General features: G+C 30.8%; 1 protein-coding gene across 1 annotated transcript; it reads left to right on the plus strand.

Moving 5' to 3' along the window:
• Positions 1-2,759: 2,759 nt before the first annotated feature.
• LOC119662660 lies at positions 2,760-6,896 on the plus strand. The gene is made up of 2 exons (XM_038072335.1): positions 2,760-3,940; positions 6,803-6,896. The coding sequence occupies exons 1-2, from the start codon at positions 2,902-2,904 to the stop codon at positions 6,871-6,873; spliced, it is 1,110 nt and encodes a 369-aa protein (XP_037928263.1). The 5' UTR covers positions 2,760-2,901; the 3' UTR covers positions 6,874-6,896.
• Positions 6,897-19,354: the final 12,458 nt, after the last annotated feature.

Consider the following 19,354-nt stretch of genomic DNA (forward strand, 5'->3'; position numbering starts at 1 on the left):
CATGATAGTCAAGTATTAATACTATATAAATAATACAAGTGCAGTCAAGCGGCTCAGGATAGAACTCAGGATAGACCCTATACTATTTGTCTGTCAGCGATCTACTGGCTCATTTATTTTCCTTAAGAGTCAAACTTAACAAACAAGAGTTGTTATGTTACATTTTTCTTATATGTAATAATATAATAATAATATAATTATAGAAATACTTATAGACTAAATCAACACTCAATACTATACTGAATACTATATACTACTACACAGGGTTATCCATTAAGTGGTTTCAAAAGTAAACGCAAATAATCAACTTGTGATTAAGGTAACGATCAAATTTTTGATTGAGATATTGCCATGATAGTCAAGTATTAATGCTATATAAATAATACAGGGTTATCCATTAAGTGATTTCAAAAGTAAACAGAAATAATCAACTTGAAATTAAGATATCGATCAAAATTTTTATTTCATTAGGTCTAAAATATAACATTATTAAAATGTCCTCCAACGAATATCTCATAGAACTGGATCTTGTCTACACAGCTGTCACTGAAATGTCGACATACAGCCACCAGTAGGTGGGTTGAAACTAGATAATTATGCGTTTTCAAGAAATTGGCATCGAAAATTTAATGATTGAAAACATTATTTTGCATAAACACAGACAAAAAATCCAGTAGCTACAAATCTCATGATGTTTGAATAATACCTCAGGCCGTGTGCGAGTTCGAGTAAATTGATAGTAAATTGAAAGAAATAATAAATTATGTTGAATCGCAGCGAATGTTGGTATTTATCAGAATTTCGAGTAGTGTAAATTAGATAAAAATTAATTAAATTAGGTATTACCATTGTGGAAATTTTATAAGAAGTTTAATAAATAAATAAATAAATATGAAAACTTTTAACTAAAAATCATAAGTAAATGCAATAAATAAAGAAATGAATATTTACATAAGTGCAGTGCAAAAAATCCCTATCGATTTGATTGAGCTGAATTAAATGAGATGTGATCGCAACGTGTAATAACCTTTTAGACCCACTACTCCTTGCAAACAATCAATCAATATGAATCAAACAATTTATTGGCAAAGGCCATCACCTGTACATACATGTATATTTCATTACCGACCAACATATGTAACAGGACGTTTCAGACACTTTAAAGTCCTCCATAATTCGGAATTTATGACAACTATTCTGCTCTTATCGTTTTTGTCACTATTGTTTTAGCTCCAGCATTAAAAGAATCGGTTCCGTTAATCTATTTTGATGAGTTTTAGTCATTTTTGTTTCAAACATATATATAAATTATTGACTACGTGATTCATTTTGGGAAAGATATACATCCTTACAAACATCATAGAACCTGCGCTGCCTTAGTTACTATAAAACAAATATCGCACAGTGGAGCAGAATTAAAATAAGACGAACAAAATATATACGATATTTTCTGAACCAGTGGAGATATACGCTGCAGAGCGTACTTGAAATTTATGAAACACTTATGAAACAATAATTATCATTATATTATTATTTATTTTTTTTTTTTAGTTTATATGTAGTCACATATCCATAACTCGTAGTACCATTTTCAAAAAGAAAAGGTTCGACTTGTTAGGATTTCGAGTTAAGGAATTTTTTCTGTTTCTAATTTACTCTTTAAACCCTGTTGCACTCTATTTAGTTCGAGTTATAGAAAATTCGAGTTATAGAAAATTCGAGTTACAGAAAATTTGAGTTATAGAAAATTCGAGTTATGGAAGTTTGACTCTATATGAAGTTTATTAAACGTCATATATTGCATAGTGCGCCAGACTATTTTTAAATCTTATGAATATAGTAAAAATATTTTGTATCTCAAAATTAATTTTTCTACCTATTATAGTTTTTGCTATATTTAAAAAATGTTCAACAGTTGAACACTCGTGGGCCTATTTGTGTTATTTTGGTAAAATGTTATTAAAAATAAAAATTAAAAATTAACCATGTTTGAGCTCAAATTTCAGAAGATGTCAATAAGCCGAATGGGCTCAGTGGGCTTACACTCAAAAGCGGGCTTACGTTATTCCAAAAATGCTCAATTTTGATCGTTTAATTTTGAGTTTGTTCCACTGTGCATCGCCACGAACTTAATCTACCATCACAGCTATTATGAAAAAGAAATGTTAATATATTATATAGGGTATACACAAGTCGATGTGTCCCAAATGTAGCTCGTATTTGGTTTTATGCTATTTTATATTGATATGCGTAATACTATTTTTATACAAACTTCGATGCCATATATGTATGTATACTATATACATATGTATGTGTCAGTGAAACATCTTTCTTAATAGTATATACTATAATACTGAGTATAGGACTCATAGTTCACAGTAATTACGATAAATGCCGCATACTTAAAATATGAAGGCGTAAAGAGAGAAGTGCACGATTCTGATAAATTATCTTAAGCCGGATGTTAATGCGTAAATATAATACAAACTATAATTCAACAGCTAAAGCAACGAAAATAGTTCAGTCTGTGTTTAGTGTTGAGCTGATGTTCCGGTAGCGAGAATCTCTATAAAAACCATTGGATTTATAAAAATAAAACTCCTTTTAGAAAACAAATATAAATCGGAAACTTAAAATAAACTTGAAGAAATGATGCTCACAGTTACACAAATCATTTTAGGAGCGTTAGGAATATTGTGTTTACTGCAAAATGTTTACGGCTTCAATGATAATTTCTGCTACAGAAATCAAACAAAACTAAAACCTGTACAAATAACAAAAGAACGAACCTCTAAGAAATTTGTGAAAAATAACAAGTATAAGATCGTTACTGAGATTATTCGGGACTTTACTGAAATAGTCATATCAGAAACTGTTCTCGAATGTTGTAAAGGCTTTAAAATGACTCCATACGAAACATGTGAGCCAGTGTGTGAGAACTGCCCAGTACATGGACGATGCATAGCGCCAGAAAAATGGGAATGTGAAAGTGGCTATTATTTAGAAGAACTCAAGTGTGTTGCACATTGTAGCTCAGGTTGTGTCCATGGTGGCATATGTCTGCAACCGGAAGCCTGTAAATGCGAACTGGGTAGCACTTGGAATAATGAAACAAAAGTGTGCGAAGCAACAGCGGTTACATGTGGGGATGCAACATGTGCTAATGTACAAACAGGAAATCATCTAGGAACAGCAACACTAACAACACCAGCAACAACAACAACAGCAACACCAGCAACGCCAACAACACCAACAACACCAGCAACGCCAACAACAGTAACAATGACAAAATTAAGAGACCAAGTTATTGACGCTAATGCGAATGGAGTAGAGAACCAAGGCATTGATTATGAAATTAACTCGACTGAATATAAGGAAATCTATTTGAGCACACCGCATACGATGCACACGGGATCTTATGAAAGCACTACAGAGAAACCACTAAAATCAACAAATGCATGCCCCGTTGGCTACATATATTACCACGGTGAGTGTCGTCCCGAAATTTTTGCCAGCGCTGAAGCTGATTGCAAATTTAAGCCTTGTGCCAAATATGCAATTTGTCAAGAGGATGGCACTTGCGCCTGCCAGCAGGGATTCGTAGCACAAAAACCAAAAAAGTTGCAGTTAAATAACTTCGAATATAATGGAACTACGGAAAATGTAGAATATATGAGCTCCACGAGCACAGAAAGTGCAATCAACTCAGATGAATTTTCAACAACTACTGAAAGTATAGAACCAGCGGAACTTGTTTGCATTAGCTTAACTCAGCTAAATGAGGATTCACAAAACGTGAAAACCGCGAAAACGCACCAAGCAGACAACAAATGGATTAATCTATTTTTCATCATCCTTGGTTCAGGTTGCCTACTATGTGCTGCGCTATATTTAACTGTGAAGCTTATGAGGACAAAACGCGGAAAAATGGACGTTGAGGGTAAGTGCAATGCAATCGCTTGAAAAATCCAAATTATTGTATTTTTTTTTATTTTTTTATCAAGAAATTTTTATTCTATTAATTACAATTTTAACTGGGCACAGAATAATTGAAAAACTATGAAAAAATCACTTTATTTTATTAATCACAATTTTAACAGACTTCGGGTTTAGTTTTTAATGAAATTATTCACAAATGATTTAAAATCAGAAATCAAATGCTAAAATAAATATTGTCTATCAGTGACCGAATTCTGCATATGTAGCTAAGAAGCACAGTCATGGTACTCCGGTAAACATTCGTGGTCCAAAGTAGAATGAACGGAATGAATAAAAAGAACATATGGAAGGATGATGTATTCTTATGCCGAAGGTAGAACCTTTTTTAGGTAGAATTTTCTTTAATATCATATATCTCGATGAATACTAAAATGAGATCTTCGTACTTTGTACGATTTTCTTTTCATTTTTAAGTTTCTTCAAGGAACGTTCCTAGGGAATATGCAATATATAATATTATTCAATTCTTATAATTTTTTTAATGTTTAATATTTTTTAAGGACTATTTAATTTAACGCCATAACAAAAATTATTTCATATTCATATATCTTGAGAGCAAATAGTTCTGGGATTACTGTTTGTGGCTTCATCATGACTTAAGTTATGATCTAAATTTTTCTAATCACTAATTCGAAATGACAGTCCGGCATAGACTAAGTAACTAAGTGAAGTAGAAATAAAAGCAAGTTCTCTCCAATTAGATAAGATAGCCGTTTTGATTTTATATTCCTCTCAGTTGTGGATTGAAAGTAGAGCATACAAATATAAAAACCCACCCAGCTGGCTTTATATACATAAGTATACTAATATTGTAAAAATCGCCGAGTATGTAAAAGATTGGGACTCGCTAAAACTTAAGCTTTTACATAAGCAAAACAGTTGTTTAGATGTCTTCTGTTTGAGCGCCGGCAGTATTGTAGGAGTACTTTTTTGAGGTCTGTGAATAAGTAGTAACCTCTGGAACTCAAATCTGGTAAATATGGTGGTGGATGCAACGATTTGTGATATTGCATATTGTCTTAGTAAAAGAGGACGATCCTTATGTATAGTCTAGGCTTTTTAAGGTAGTCAATGAACAAAATTTCATGTGCATGGCAAACTAAAGACACCATAACCTTGCTAGCTGTCTGTCTGTCTACTGTTAATGAAGCTGATTACTAGTTCGAGCGAAGTGGTGGATTCAAGTTTCGTCTATTTTTATATAGAAGCACAAAAAGTATAGTTTATCTTGCTCCAACAGTTCGAAACAGTTCTACCAAAACATTACATGTTGTTGATTTTGGTTAACTGTCAGCTAATGCGGTAGCCACTTCGAAAAGACCTTTCTCGTAAACATCTGTTCATATGAAATGAAGCAGTCACATTTCTTTGAAGTGTTTAAGATGTCAAACATTTTCTACAACGTTACTTTACAGTTTGCCAAAACGATATTTTGGACCGTTTTGACGTTTCCTCCAGCGTCACTACCTCCTTTGGCGAACCACCGTATTCGTCATAATTGATGTTTGTACTTACGCATTTAAAATTAGTTATAATCCGTTGAGAATTTCTAAATATTAGACGAAGATGAAAGACTTACTATCACTAATCCAGATAAAACCTAGTTTCAGCAAAGAGATCCATTTGTCTTCTCAGATTGTTTCATATTATTGAGATAGTAGCATAGGCCATGGATACCCAAAGCAAACGAAACATGCCAACTAATGTTCCACAAACAAAAAGTACTGCGAAGGATTTTTTGTCCAATACGTTTAGATAATGGCATATATCGTATTTGTTACAATCACGAATTGCAGAACACAATCAATAAACAGAATTTAATACGAAACATAATATCATAACGACTAAGATGTTAAGTTAGGACACGCTCAGCGTATGAATCCAGAACGATTAGTAAAACAAGTACTTGTAAGAAACCGAGTTGCATCTTAAAGAAGAGACAGATCTAGAAAGATGTGCCATCAAGACATCAGCTGGCAAATATTTGATGAAGAAAATTAGGAGTGTTATGCTACGAAAGAAGAAGAAGAACATTCACCATGGTAACGTGATGGGTTGCTTTCCAACAATCTTATAGTATGATAGGACATGAAATTTCGTGATGAACATATGCATTCATTGCATAAGTTTACAGGTCATGTGTCTAACTTGGCATTACAATAAACTTTATTAGGTAATACTTGAAGCACTCGCCCTAAAACGACGAACCTGATTATGGATAGTGCAGAGATAGTATAAAATGGTTGATAGAAGGAATGCTTCAGCATACCTGATTGAAGCTGCTATTTCGCATAATGGCAACATTGAGCAAAAGTATGTAGAAAAGATGACCAACTACATACCATGGGCTAGGAAAATTTGGAGACTTGTGGAAGTGGTTATTGTACCGATAACATTATCAGCTACTGATGTAGTAGCTTTAAACTTCAAACACACAAAGGTATAACCTATTTGAACTGTATCTGAATAAATACTATGCAAAAATACGTCTTGCTGAATAGGTACATATATGTTATGTATGTACAAGGGAAACGATCAGCACTCTATAGATGGAGCGATACAATATAACAGGTGTAGAACATGGACTATACTTGGAGAGAGTACAAATTATTTAATGCTTCTCATCCTTTTTCTATATGAATATTGTAATTTATTTTAATAATTTTATTTATTTAGTTTCAAATGAGAACTACTTCTGTCAAATTTTTTAATATTCTTTATTCTGCTTAAATTGTATTATTCATTAATTTGAATGAATTTAGCTTATTTGTAAAGTCAATAATTATTATTTTCTTAATTTCAGGTAGAAATAATTTGCAGTGTACCTACGACAATGCCGGCCTTACTCCAACGCATACACTATTATGCGAGTGAATTATAATGCTGAGCTCTCTATTTTTGATCGGATAAAAACAATAATAGAATTACTTAAATATCTAATATATTTAAATAATTTTAGTGTTTTTTTATTTTTATTTATTATTAATATAAATTTCTTAAGTATTCTTGTGTTTGTTGATAATTGTTAATATACAAGTGATAAATGTTAGAAAAACGGTTTTGTTAATAATTTTATAAAATTTTCAAAAAACTTATAGTTCTAATTAAATAAATGAATATTAAAAAAAAGTATTTTTTTGAAGACAACGCAAATTTTGTGAGGTTATTTGAAAGTAATGGTAGTGTAATCCCTTAGAACTCAGTAGATTTCATACTCATAAACAATAACTTCCTCTCACTTTTAAGGTTAATACTGCAACGAAATTGTTATATATATGTTTGTAAACTATATGTAATAAACAAATTAGTGATATATATCACATTTTAACTGGTTAGATAAATTTGTGACTTTATTGACCCAAACTTTTATCACAGCCAGCTACCTCATATTAAAAATCATTCCACGAAGTTGCAATTTTCGGGGAGCTATAAATTTATGGTACTCCTTGCAAGGATTAAGAGTATTTTTGAATTCTACTCTAAAAAATATTTTGTTGAACTACCTTGCCGAATCTTATTTCATGTCATCCGATATGAAATGCCCAAGTAAATATATCTTTCTCTTATACATTATCTTATCATTATCTTATTCTAACTTACAAAACCTAAAAACTACATAAGACTAAGTTAGCAGTTTTGTAAAGCGTCAATTTAACTAACAATGCCTTTTCAAAATTTCTACAATATTTCTGATGCTGTTTTCTATTTCTTTTATAAAACTCTTAAATCGATTTAGGTTGAAAGTTTCCATATGCGATTTGGATTGAAAGAGCTTTTCTTACTAATCCTCTTCTTACCGAATAAGAGAGAAAAAATCAATTCCTCTTTTCTGACAGAAAGACTTCGGGCCTATAAATACAGATGGTGCTGTTTTTTTACAATATTGTTGCCGTAGGTTCCATAGAGCGTATAGGATACAATAATAAACTCTTTTAAAACCTATTTCTTTTCCGGTTAGGGTAAATATTGCCACAGCAATTCTTCAGTTTGTCGTTAGGGTAGTGCTTCTTACCAACAAAAAGAAAACATACTCACATTCATTAGTTAAATGGAATGCCCTCTGTTCGATTAGAAACAATTATACTGCAAAGGTTTGCAATTATTAATGATTTAATACTCCATTTCTCTGAATATCTAGAGTCCTAATTTATTCTTATTGTAATTTCAAATAAAAAAACATATACATACAATGAAATAATATGAAGTTATTTATTCATTTTATTTGTTTCCGTTGATTTCATGCAAGCCAACACCCACAAGGACAGGACAAATTTTAAACTAGCGTTAAACTCGGTAAGTTCATAGAACAATTTGTCAACTTTTTTGTTTTGTTTATCCCAAAAAACAAAAAATAATAAAAAAAAACAAAAAAAACAAAATGACTGAGTTTCCTCTACCAATTCATATTTCTTTCAGGATATTCACATTAAAGTTATTATGTAAATCTGTATGATGTGAAGTGTTTTGTTGTGTTTTGTTGTGTTTTGTCCTGCTGCTTCAGCCCACTTACTTGAAGAGCAATAATAATAATATGTATAGCAAGAAAGACCATTAATTTTCTGAAATCTTTTAAATTAATCATTTCTGGTAATAAAATTAAATTTACTTAAGACAACAGCACTAACATCTACAACAACAGCAAGAACAACAACAGCAAGAACAATAATGATAATAATAATAATAATACATAATATGACATAGTACAGACAGAGAAGCCAGCAACAAGAATAATGCGTTAAGAAGAAATTATGTCACAAGCATAAGAATATATTATACACAACTATCTATATATATATATATATATATATATATATACAAAATAATAGTGAGGTATTAGAATTGCGTTCAAATAAGACAAACGTATTCGTCAAGAGTTCATCTAGCGTTAAACTTTCTCATGAATAAAGTTAATCCTCGAAGTTTTTTCCATGAAATTTTTCATCATCAGATAAACTTTACTTTTTGTTTTTGAACTGAAAGCCTTACAACCATTGTCTCAGTTTTATTCAAATTGGATACTTAAGGATAAATAATTTTCATTGTTTAAATAATTTATTACTCGTTATTGAAAATCTGTCCTTATTAATATTAAAATTAATTGTTTCTTAGACAACAAATGCTGCCTTTCCACAAAAATTATTTCAAAATAATTCAAAAATTAGAAGTGTCGAGGATATGAAATAAATTCAATACAATTTATTAAACTTTTATGTATATTTATATATCAATACTTCAATTCAATATTCTAATATTCTCTTTCTAGCATGCAAACAAAAATATCTCCATCAGAAATATCTCTTACATATTCTATTGCAGCTGTCATGTGCCTCCTTAATCCGTGCAAAATATCACAAATTATCAAATAAAACATTAAAGAACTCTTGATTAATCAACGTTTATTATTTCGGCTTGAAAGAACCCTCATCGAATACTATACAATTATGGCATCATGAAATCTTCCTAACATTTTTCGTAGACTGATTCAAATACAGAAAATTTTGCTCCAATTCGAAAAGTGTTTGATTAGGTCTCGCAATTGGAAAACATGGTAGCGGACGTCTCCATTTTTTGTGGAAGTAGCAGGTGACCAATGATGTAAAGGCACTCGGTACTATTAACTGGGGACACCACAGGGACGACTAAATTCTGTAATGACCAACTAACAGCAAATGTTTTTTTTCTCCGTAACGATTTCATTGAAATAATAATCTTATCTTTGGAAGTATAAAACAGTCACTCAGGACCTGATATCAGTTGAGAACGATTTCTGATCAATAATATTCTACTGCGTTTTTTAAAATACATATTCCAAAAATCTTTTTTCATTATATATATCATAAGTCTTTGACTAAAATTCTTTCCTTATTTACTTATTCTGCTTCACTTGGTATTATTTGGGAATACTTGTTTTTACAATAAATCTAATAATTATTTTGCAGGGAAAATATTATTTCGTGAACAATGAATCTATAATATAGACAAATCTTATGTTAGAATAAATCCAACGAACAATAAAAGAACATTTTACGTTTGCATAGTTGCCACATGACCAGTTTTCACGCCCATTTCCATCGAAGTGCTTAGAGCGCAAAAAACTTTTGTTGAATTTGGATTTGGTGTATCTTAAACCATCCAAACGAGTACAGTCGATGCTGTAACATATATCGTCACCTATTAAAATCTTATATAAATATATGTCATTTGAAGCAACGCTATTGTACTTCTTGAGCTTTTGTGTGCATCGATCGACACGATCATACGTGCATCTTTTTGAGATTTCGTCAAATAATGGATGATGGAATTCAACGAGATGAAACCTTTCACCATGGCACGGTTAAATATTCATGCAATATTCTATATATGCTAGTGAAACTAATGCTTAGGGTTCCCTCAATCTCAACCTCACAGTATTAGTACGTCACATGACGATCTAGCATTTCTCGTATCAGTTTTTGTACAGCATCAATGTTTTCTAGCACAACAACTTAACAACTCATGACCTTTACGAATTATGTAAATTTTGTCAGTGAGTGAACCATGATAAGCGGCCACCATTAAAATCATTGTACATTCACAGTGGAAAGGGATGGACCTTCATTGCCAAATGTGGAAGTAAGTTGATCGATGCAGTGTTGTCTTGTGATGCAGTGTTGATCTTGTGAAAGTTGTGGGAACACTCAATTTACAAACCAGTGTAAATAACACAAATACTCGTAACGCTTTTGTGACAAAAAGTCTAAGATGGGTTAGGTTATGTTCAAAGGTTAGTATGGAAATATCAGATGACACCTGACAACAATCAGTGTTGCGAAGGCTCAAAATATAAAAAGTGACCCTCATATATGATAATAATATAAACAGCCAGTTAAAAGTTTTATATTTTATATTTTGTTTACTGACTAAATATTGTAATTTTTGTTCATAATGTTATTACACCACAGCTTTACTCATACGTCATAATTTTATTTATAATTAAACTGCCGATATAAGGGACTTACTGAGTTTTACTATCAATTGGTAAATAGAAAGTTGATTTCTTTTTAACTTTTTGCTTAATAAATATAAAATTGAAAAGGCATTTTTATTTGAAGCTTCTTGAAGTGAATTTAGTTATGGATCTTAAGACAAACGCTCAGGCCTACTCAGGCCTACTCGGGCCTACTCACGCATACGAGCTTACATTCATATCAATACTGGTTGATATGTTGGTATCATCTCTGTTTTTAATTTTTAAATGTAGCATTTCATAAATGTCATAAATTTTACCCCCTTAACTACAGCTTTTAGCAGGAGGACTACCGTCTACTAGAAGGGTGGGTAAAAATTTAGTTGTGCGGAATTTACGACATTGAAGTGATCCTGAGACACTCGAGTTGAGTTTAATGAGGCGAAAATAAGCGATACATGCTTCCTTAGCATGTGCGCTATTGAATGCACGGCAATACAAAAATTATATATATACGAGTATCTACGAAGGCGGAGGGAAAAAACTGAAAATAATACAAGTGAAACTTTATGTAGCAACATACATCAATGCACACACGTTGACATATGTACTGCAGCACTACTCCATAAACAACAACAACAACAACAACAAATACACAAGATATATAACATACAAGATACAAGTACATAGCTCTGCGTACATAATTACAAAAATATTGAGATACTTTTATGTGTGCATATGTGTGTGCATCGTATCCTTGCCTCGTATATAGGCACATGCACAGTTAAGTTTGTACTTTACGAGTCTGACGATAAATGAAAATCATAAGATTAACAAAATTTCTCTTTATCAGAAAATGAAATGTACATTAAATATTTGTAAATATAAAATCACATATTCGTCCATATCTATATAACACACTCGTACTCGTATATATTTATATGTGAGTATTGTGTAGTATCGTGTAGTATGGTGTAGTATCGTGTAGTATGGTGTAGAGTAAAGTATAAGTATCCTTATACTCTCATACAAGTACTGCCACTAGAATTTTGTAATTTTATTTTTTGTAATTCTTATTTTCATGCCGCTTAAATATTGCGCTAAGTATTCCGAAAATAGTTTTTGATTACTTGAATTAAATAAACATTGTAAGGAGAACGGAAACAATAATCTTCAATCAACAAATGTGCTTTTGTCGTACACTTTATCAATCAAGACTGTCAACTCGAAACGTTAGGAACTTCAATATTAGAAGAGGAAGACTTACGAAACAAATTATTGAAGACAATAGAAGAGCCTTAATAAATTCCTCGAAAAAATCTGAGTATATAAACGATATCTACAGTATTTAAAGACATTAAAATTTTATTAAATTTTGATATCCAACAAAAAAAAGAAAAAAACAAAAACAAAAAAGCTTTGCCTTTATCGAAGATATTATTTATTCTGTTTTCCTAACCCCTACAGATTGAGAGTCTCATTTATATGATAATACATATAATATATTACATATTGAATATTAAATTATTTAATTACATTATATATAATATTGCATAATTATATTAGAGAACATATATTTTATATAATATGCAATAATATATATATAATATAATATATATTATATAAGAACATATATTTAATTTAATACAATACAATAACATAGACAGAGCTGCTATGCAAGTGCACAAGCTTGTAGCTTTTATACTGCGACTTAGAGATCTATTAAACCGCTTTCATAAACTCAGAGTATTTTCATCCCCCAAGTTCAACTTTCTTCTTCCGTTATAAGGTACCCGCTTAAATATTTCTATCTCATATACAACAGTGGCGGACAAACTACTAACATATATTTTAAGGTATAGTTCTATAACCTACAAATTAAATTAAACCACAGACTTAATTATCTTAAATCCCTTAATTGTTCTACAATCCAAAGCTCATTGTGCTTTTAGCTGACTACTCGAGCCGGCTACTATGAAATCAGAGGGAGTCATTTTTTTTTTTGCATTCGCAATATGTGTATCATTTGTCTGTGATTAAACTAATTTACCAGTTCTGTGAGACGATAATTCAATTTACAATAGGCTATTAGAATTGTTGTAATAATTCCTAAGTTATTTCTATTTGGTTAAGTTCAATTCTTAAATTGATTTAAATTTAAAGTCGTTATAAGCGACTTCTTCTTTTTGTCAAATAACTGAGAAGAAATGACCTTCACTTTAACTACAAAAAGACTTCGGGTCTATAAACAATTATACTGTTCCCTCTTGGTAACTTTCAAGTAACCCAGAATCCTTAGGATCCAAAACTGAATGATTGTAGAGTCTTTCAAATCCATATAAATCATAGCACTCGAAAATAATCAGATATGAAACCCATAAGTTTGGAGAATCCTATGAGTTAAAAAAAAATCCGACAAATATACTAAAGTATTCAGATTCAGTTATCGGAAAGTTACACTTTATATCGAAATTTTTCTGTAGGTAGAGAGCACGTAATTTTTTCACACACATTTGATCAGAAGAGGAGCATAAAATAAAACTACTCTGATAGCTATTGCAATCGAAATCACAAATAGAGATTTCTAAACTAAAACGATTTAAGGAACATAGACAACTAATTAAAAACCAACTAATTGCATATAATCTTATATATAATATAGTATATAATAACATATATATATACTACAACATATTATAAAACCAATTAGAACTATTGAAGTTGCGAATGGAAATACGCATAATGTCACTTTATAAAACTATATATAAAACTGAATCGATTATCATTTTTACTACGAATATTCTCTTTTGTGGCAGATATCCATATTGTAAATTAGAAAGTAACACTTTGAGAAATTCAAATGTCTGAATCGATTAACTCCATTTTTGTTACACGTAATACGCCTTTTAAATACAGATATTTCAAACTAACTCCCTTTCAAATGTAATATAAGAAAGTGGTCTAAGACTATTTCAAATTTTAATTTCAATAGTCATATTAACATCACATTTGATTTTAACACACCTCACTATACTCAAATTTATGTTAACTAAATATACTATATGGCCCATCAAATATACAGGGCACATCAACTTCCTACCAGAGATATTCCAAAATATAATAAACTACTTTAATAACAATTCCATATCATTAATTTAAAATTTATATTAACATCATATTCGATTTCAAGGAACATTACCAGCTAATGTAAAATATTTCCGATTTAAAGTAAATGAGAATTGTTAGTTTAGGCACATATATATAAGAAACATCATAGGGAAATGTATGTATGTATGTAGGTAGTGATGTGAAACACGTATGTTTGAATGCGGTCGTTAATCACGGGTAGGTGGCGCTATCGTAGTGAATAAGAGAGTGTGCATTAATGGCTGAATCAGTTGATCGGTGTGTAATGGTATTGAGTCATGAAGGAGATATGATAGGAAATAGAAAGTGAGAACGAATGCATGCATCGCATCATGTATAAACAGTGCTATATAATTACATAAAATAATTTAAATACAAAATAACACGTCGAAATATAAATACCTTCTTCTTTAAAATGCATTCATTTGTTGTTCAACCATAGGCATTAATAATATTAATTAAATTAGAAAATTAGAAATAGAAAATTAAAATTCACAAATTAAAACCACACAGCTAACCTTAATTTGCTTTTATCTCTTATTTTTGATGAACTGATATTTATCCAGTAAATTAGAGTAAAGTTTACTAAAAGTATCCGTGTCTCTCTTGTAGTTCACCATCTGTTCATTATTTAATATTATGTGAATAACTTCACTCATTAATCTTTTTTTGGTAATTATTTTCGATTTCAAGAATTAATACTTCATCAAAGTGGAAACTATGTCCATTAGAATGAGAATGTTCAGAAAGAGCTGTTTTTTCCAATAATCTTTACGTTGCCAATCCTTGTTTAGTTGTTCCTATATAGGCTCTATTAAAATTATTACAATTGATCTTATGTATAAGATTTGATAAATTTTCTTTTTTTTCTTTGTCCTTAATATTCGAGAATAAATTATTTGTTGTTCTCAAGTTGTAAAGTACAATATTAATTATTTCCTCTTGTTTGAAAAGTTTTGAAATTTTTTGAAACAGTCCAGGTATGTTGGGGAACTTACATCTATTTGTATGATTTGAAGATCTTATTTATAGAATACTTAGAGTAATTATTATTCATAAATATCTTCTTAATTTGTTGCCTGCTCCCTTCCATAAACCTGTCATCACTGAGACTTCCAACTCTGCTAATGAGGTTTCTAACCTATTAATTTTTTGGTGAACTGGGTAGTGTGATAAAAATGAGTAACATTTCCGATGACTTTTCTAGTTTGTGATAACTTTATTGTTGTTCGATCTTATCACCATTATATCTAAAAATGGGATTTTTCCATGACATTCAATCTCATATGTGAATTGAATACTAGGATGTATATTATTAAAAATCGTTACTGTGTTCTCTACCTCTTCTTTTGGTATTGCAAAAAGAGTATCATATACATAATACATTGCTAATTTGACTTCATATGGTAATTTTTCTAAGACATCTGATATGATAATTTCAACATCTGATAATGAAATTAGCTAATGATAGTGAAGATGGGTTTCCCATTGATGTTCCATTTAATTGGTGTATTACTTTTTGATGGAATGTGGAAAAACTATTGTCGAAAATAAATATTACAATTTCAATGATTTTAGCTTTCGTGATTGTAGTGTAGAAACTTCAGTAATTCCAATGTTTTTTTATCATTTCCAGGGAATATTCCTGGGATTTCTTGGAAGAAGAGAGACTGCGTCCAATGAAATTAATATATATCCTTCAGGAATACTTGTTGTTTTTTAAATTTCTATTGCTTCAAACGAACTCTTTCCACTTCTCTGAAAAGTTAGGCTTACTTGGGAAAATTTCTTGTGAACATAAGATGGTAAGTTATAAGTTGGAGAGTTGATGTTACTTACAACTGGTCTATAACCATAAGCTTTAGGACATACACTATTATGTTTTCTCAATTGATACAATTCGGTTTTCGATATATCTCCTGTTTTAAACAGCAAATCCACAATTGAATTGCTTTTACTTTCAATTACTAAAGTTGGATCTTTGTCAACAAACTCATATAGATGAGCATTACTAAACATTTCGGTCATGTCTTGAATGTATTCATTTTTATATGCAACCACTGAAGAATTTTCTCTGTCTGCTCTCATTAATTCACACCTCGTCTTATGTTATTTGATTTATTAAGACATTGTACATTAGAGTAGAAATTGGTAATAACGTTTATCTCTTTCATTCTTAATTGATCTAATTTATTATTATTTTATGGATGTTGTCTTTCACCATATTCAAAATTTTCAATAATGGAACTCATGTTGACATCTTTTGCTTCTATCTGAAGTGAAAATTTTGGACCAATTCCTATTACACGTTGGACTTGCATTGGTATTTGAACGTTAGTATAAATATTGATAAACTTTTTTTGGTCATGTTCTATTGTTGGGTTTTGGAACTTCCTACAGTTATGTTTCTTTGTTTTATCAAAAATAAAATCATAACATATCTATGTTTTAATCTGCCATAGAAGTTGTTTAAAGTTATTACATCTATGTGTCGACTCACTTCTGATTTAGTTTTAATTACTTCTCTGTTTGTTCTATCCAGTTTCGATGTTGTTGTTTTTATTTCAATGTTCAAAATTGATAGTCTGTGTTTTTTTAATAACTCGTCAGCTGCATATTTATATGGGGGATTGTCAGTGGATATTCTAAATATATTATTATATTAAAAGACTATTCTTCTATAGTTGAGGTTAGCCAAAGTTCTGCTTAAACCCATTACATGTTTCGAAAGTGATGTGTTATTATGACCAAATTTCATGTTAATTAAATTAGAGAGGCCTTTATTTTGTATATTGATATATTGTAGTTTATTGTCTGTGTGTTATTTTGTTCGATGTGTTATTTTGTATTTAAATTAATTTATGTAATTATATAGCACTGATGAAGTTCTCAAATAAGGAATGAAATATTTGCAAACATTTCTAAAGAAATGCGTTCCACTGTTCGTGTCTGGAAGCTGATAGAAATCTAAATAATATAAATATGTAATCATTAAACAGCCTCTAAAGGCTACAGGCTTCTTGTTAAGAGTTATATTTTCTTTGACTACTATTAAAAGATTATTATCAACAATAGTTTTAATGAATTCAAAACTCAGACTTTAGGTTCTATATAATTAGGTGAATGTTGTATGTTCACATATGTAGCTTTTAATATGTAGGAAGCAATTTTTGTAATAACAAGTGTGACTTCAATTGATCTTCAAGCCAAGGAGCGCCAAAGAGTATACAACAGGAAAACAACCGGCGACTATACTCAGCAAATGGCGAGAGAAGATCAGGAGTACACTACCGGCATGTGGTAACAAAACAGAAATCGGGAGACACAAATTACTATCTCACTCAGATGCTGACCGCACATGGATACTGTTGTAAGTACCTGTGCCGCATGGGCGACGGAGACTGTGACGAGGCATAGCACACCTTCTTTAACTGTAATAGATTTTTCACACTTAGAGAAGAGATAATAGCAAAGATTGCACCAATAAATTCTTTTAAGTACAGTGAAAAAGATGAGAGCGAATACAGGGAGCTGGCAAATGATAGAGTCATATGTGAATCAAGTTCTCAAAACGTAGAAATTAGATTTATAAAGAAGAATCAGAAACTAGCATAATAAATAGTGCAAACAAATGGAGGTCTGTACGCAGATCGAAAACGCAGGAGCATGGCTCGAAATGCCAACATAGAAGAACCTTCTTTGAAGTAATGAGAAAGCGATTCTGAGTGGAAATAAGTCTCGCCAAAGAGGGAGCGCACTGTTAATATGTAGTCTGTATACTACATATTAATCGAGCACATCATTCCGACGACGGTCAGTTTGACGGTCCATAAAGTATTCCACTTCATGATCACAAAAAATAAAAAAAAATACTAGTAGGAACTAATATACCATTAAAGTATCATATTCATGTAGTTTGTCTAGTAGTTATAGAGAGTTTTCATTAAAACTATGACATCTTAATTTTGCAGGTTTCATTTTAGGATGTGGTTCATGCTTGTGCTTGTTTCTAATGTACTATCAAGTTGATCAACCAATACATTATTTAATAATATATTTATCATTAAAGGCATAGTCATAGATATAGGAATAAACAGGATACCAGCTTTGCGACCATGGTTGATCTTTTGTGCTGCAACAGCTCCTAATCAAACAGAAGAGATTCCGTCTACCGAAGGAAAGCCAGAATTTCGGCCATTAAAGACCTCCTAATGTCAGAAGGGGAGAGTAGTTCTCGATTCAGTGTTCTCCTCCCGGACCAGATCAAGGCTGGGCAGTCACAGAATGTAACTGTAAGTCTCGTCTGCTTCTAAGCAGGGCCGACAATCTATCAATCGGACAGAGATGTTTTGTTCGTTTTGTTAAGGTAATAAGGCACTCCATGATGACCAGTTAAATATCCCACCAGCAATTTTAACTCTGTTGTGCTATCTCTGTTGTGTAACTCTGTTGTGATACCTTATCATAACGGTAGGGATGTACTGTAAGCATAGTGTTATTTTAAGCAGTTTTTTTGACTGTATTTGGAGAAAACCAGAGTGACCTACCAGAGTGACCAGAATACCAAAATGACTGTGGCATGGGTTAGCTTTTCGTTTATTGTATGATGCATAAATTATTGAACCTCATATGAAATAACATAAACATTTTAAATTCCTTATTAGAATGATTTAAAGAAAACGCTTCCTTATTAGTTTCTTCAGAGTCATTATTGCTAGCTACATTAATTAAAATTGCTTTCTTAATACTTGGAATTCCATGCTTTGTCAAATAACAAATTATTTTTATTAATAAATAAAATTGAAATAAATTTGTATGATGTGTATTTTTAACCTAGAAATAAACAACTTTATTTATTTTTCTAAATTTACGTCCTTTTTGATGAAAATTATATTTGATATACAATTTCCCTAGCATTTCCGATAAACATACTCCTCCTCATCCCAGCCTAAATCGAGTTTACTTTCATATCCAAAAATGATATTTGCTTATTAATATTAATAAATAAATCTTAAGTAACAATAAATACTTTATTTATACATATTTGTGTACTTAACATATTTAAACGTCGTTCACATCAATTGTTTCTCAAAAATCTGAAGAAAAATCTGAAGCGATACTATTTTATGGTTTCCCGCACAATGATGATTTCAATTTCTATTTAATTGTAATTTATTTTCTTTATTTATTTATATTTCCTGTATTTATGACCAATTTTCATGGTAAATTAATATTTTTTCCAACTATGAACGGCAAACAAAA

This window comes from Teleopsis dalmanni, chromosome X, assembly GCF_002237135.1.
Source record: "Teleopsis dalmanni isolate 2A chromosome X, ASM223713v2, whole genome shotgun sequence".
Lineage (NCBI taxonomy): Eukaryota > Metazoa > Arthropoda > Insecta > Diptera > Diopsidae > Teleopsis > Teleopsis dalmanni.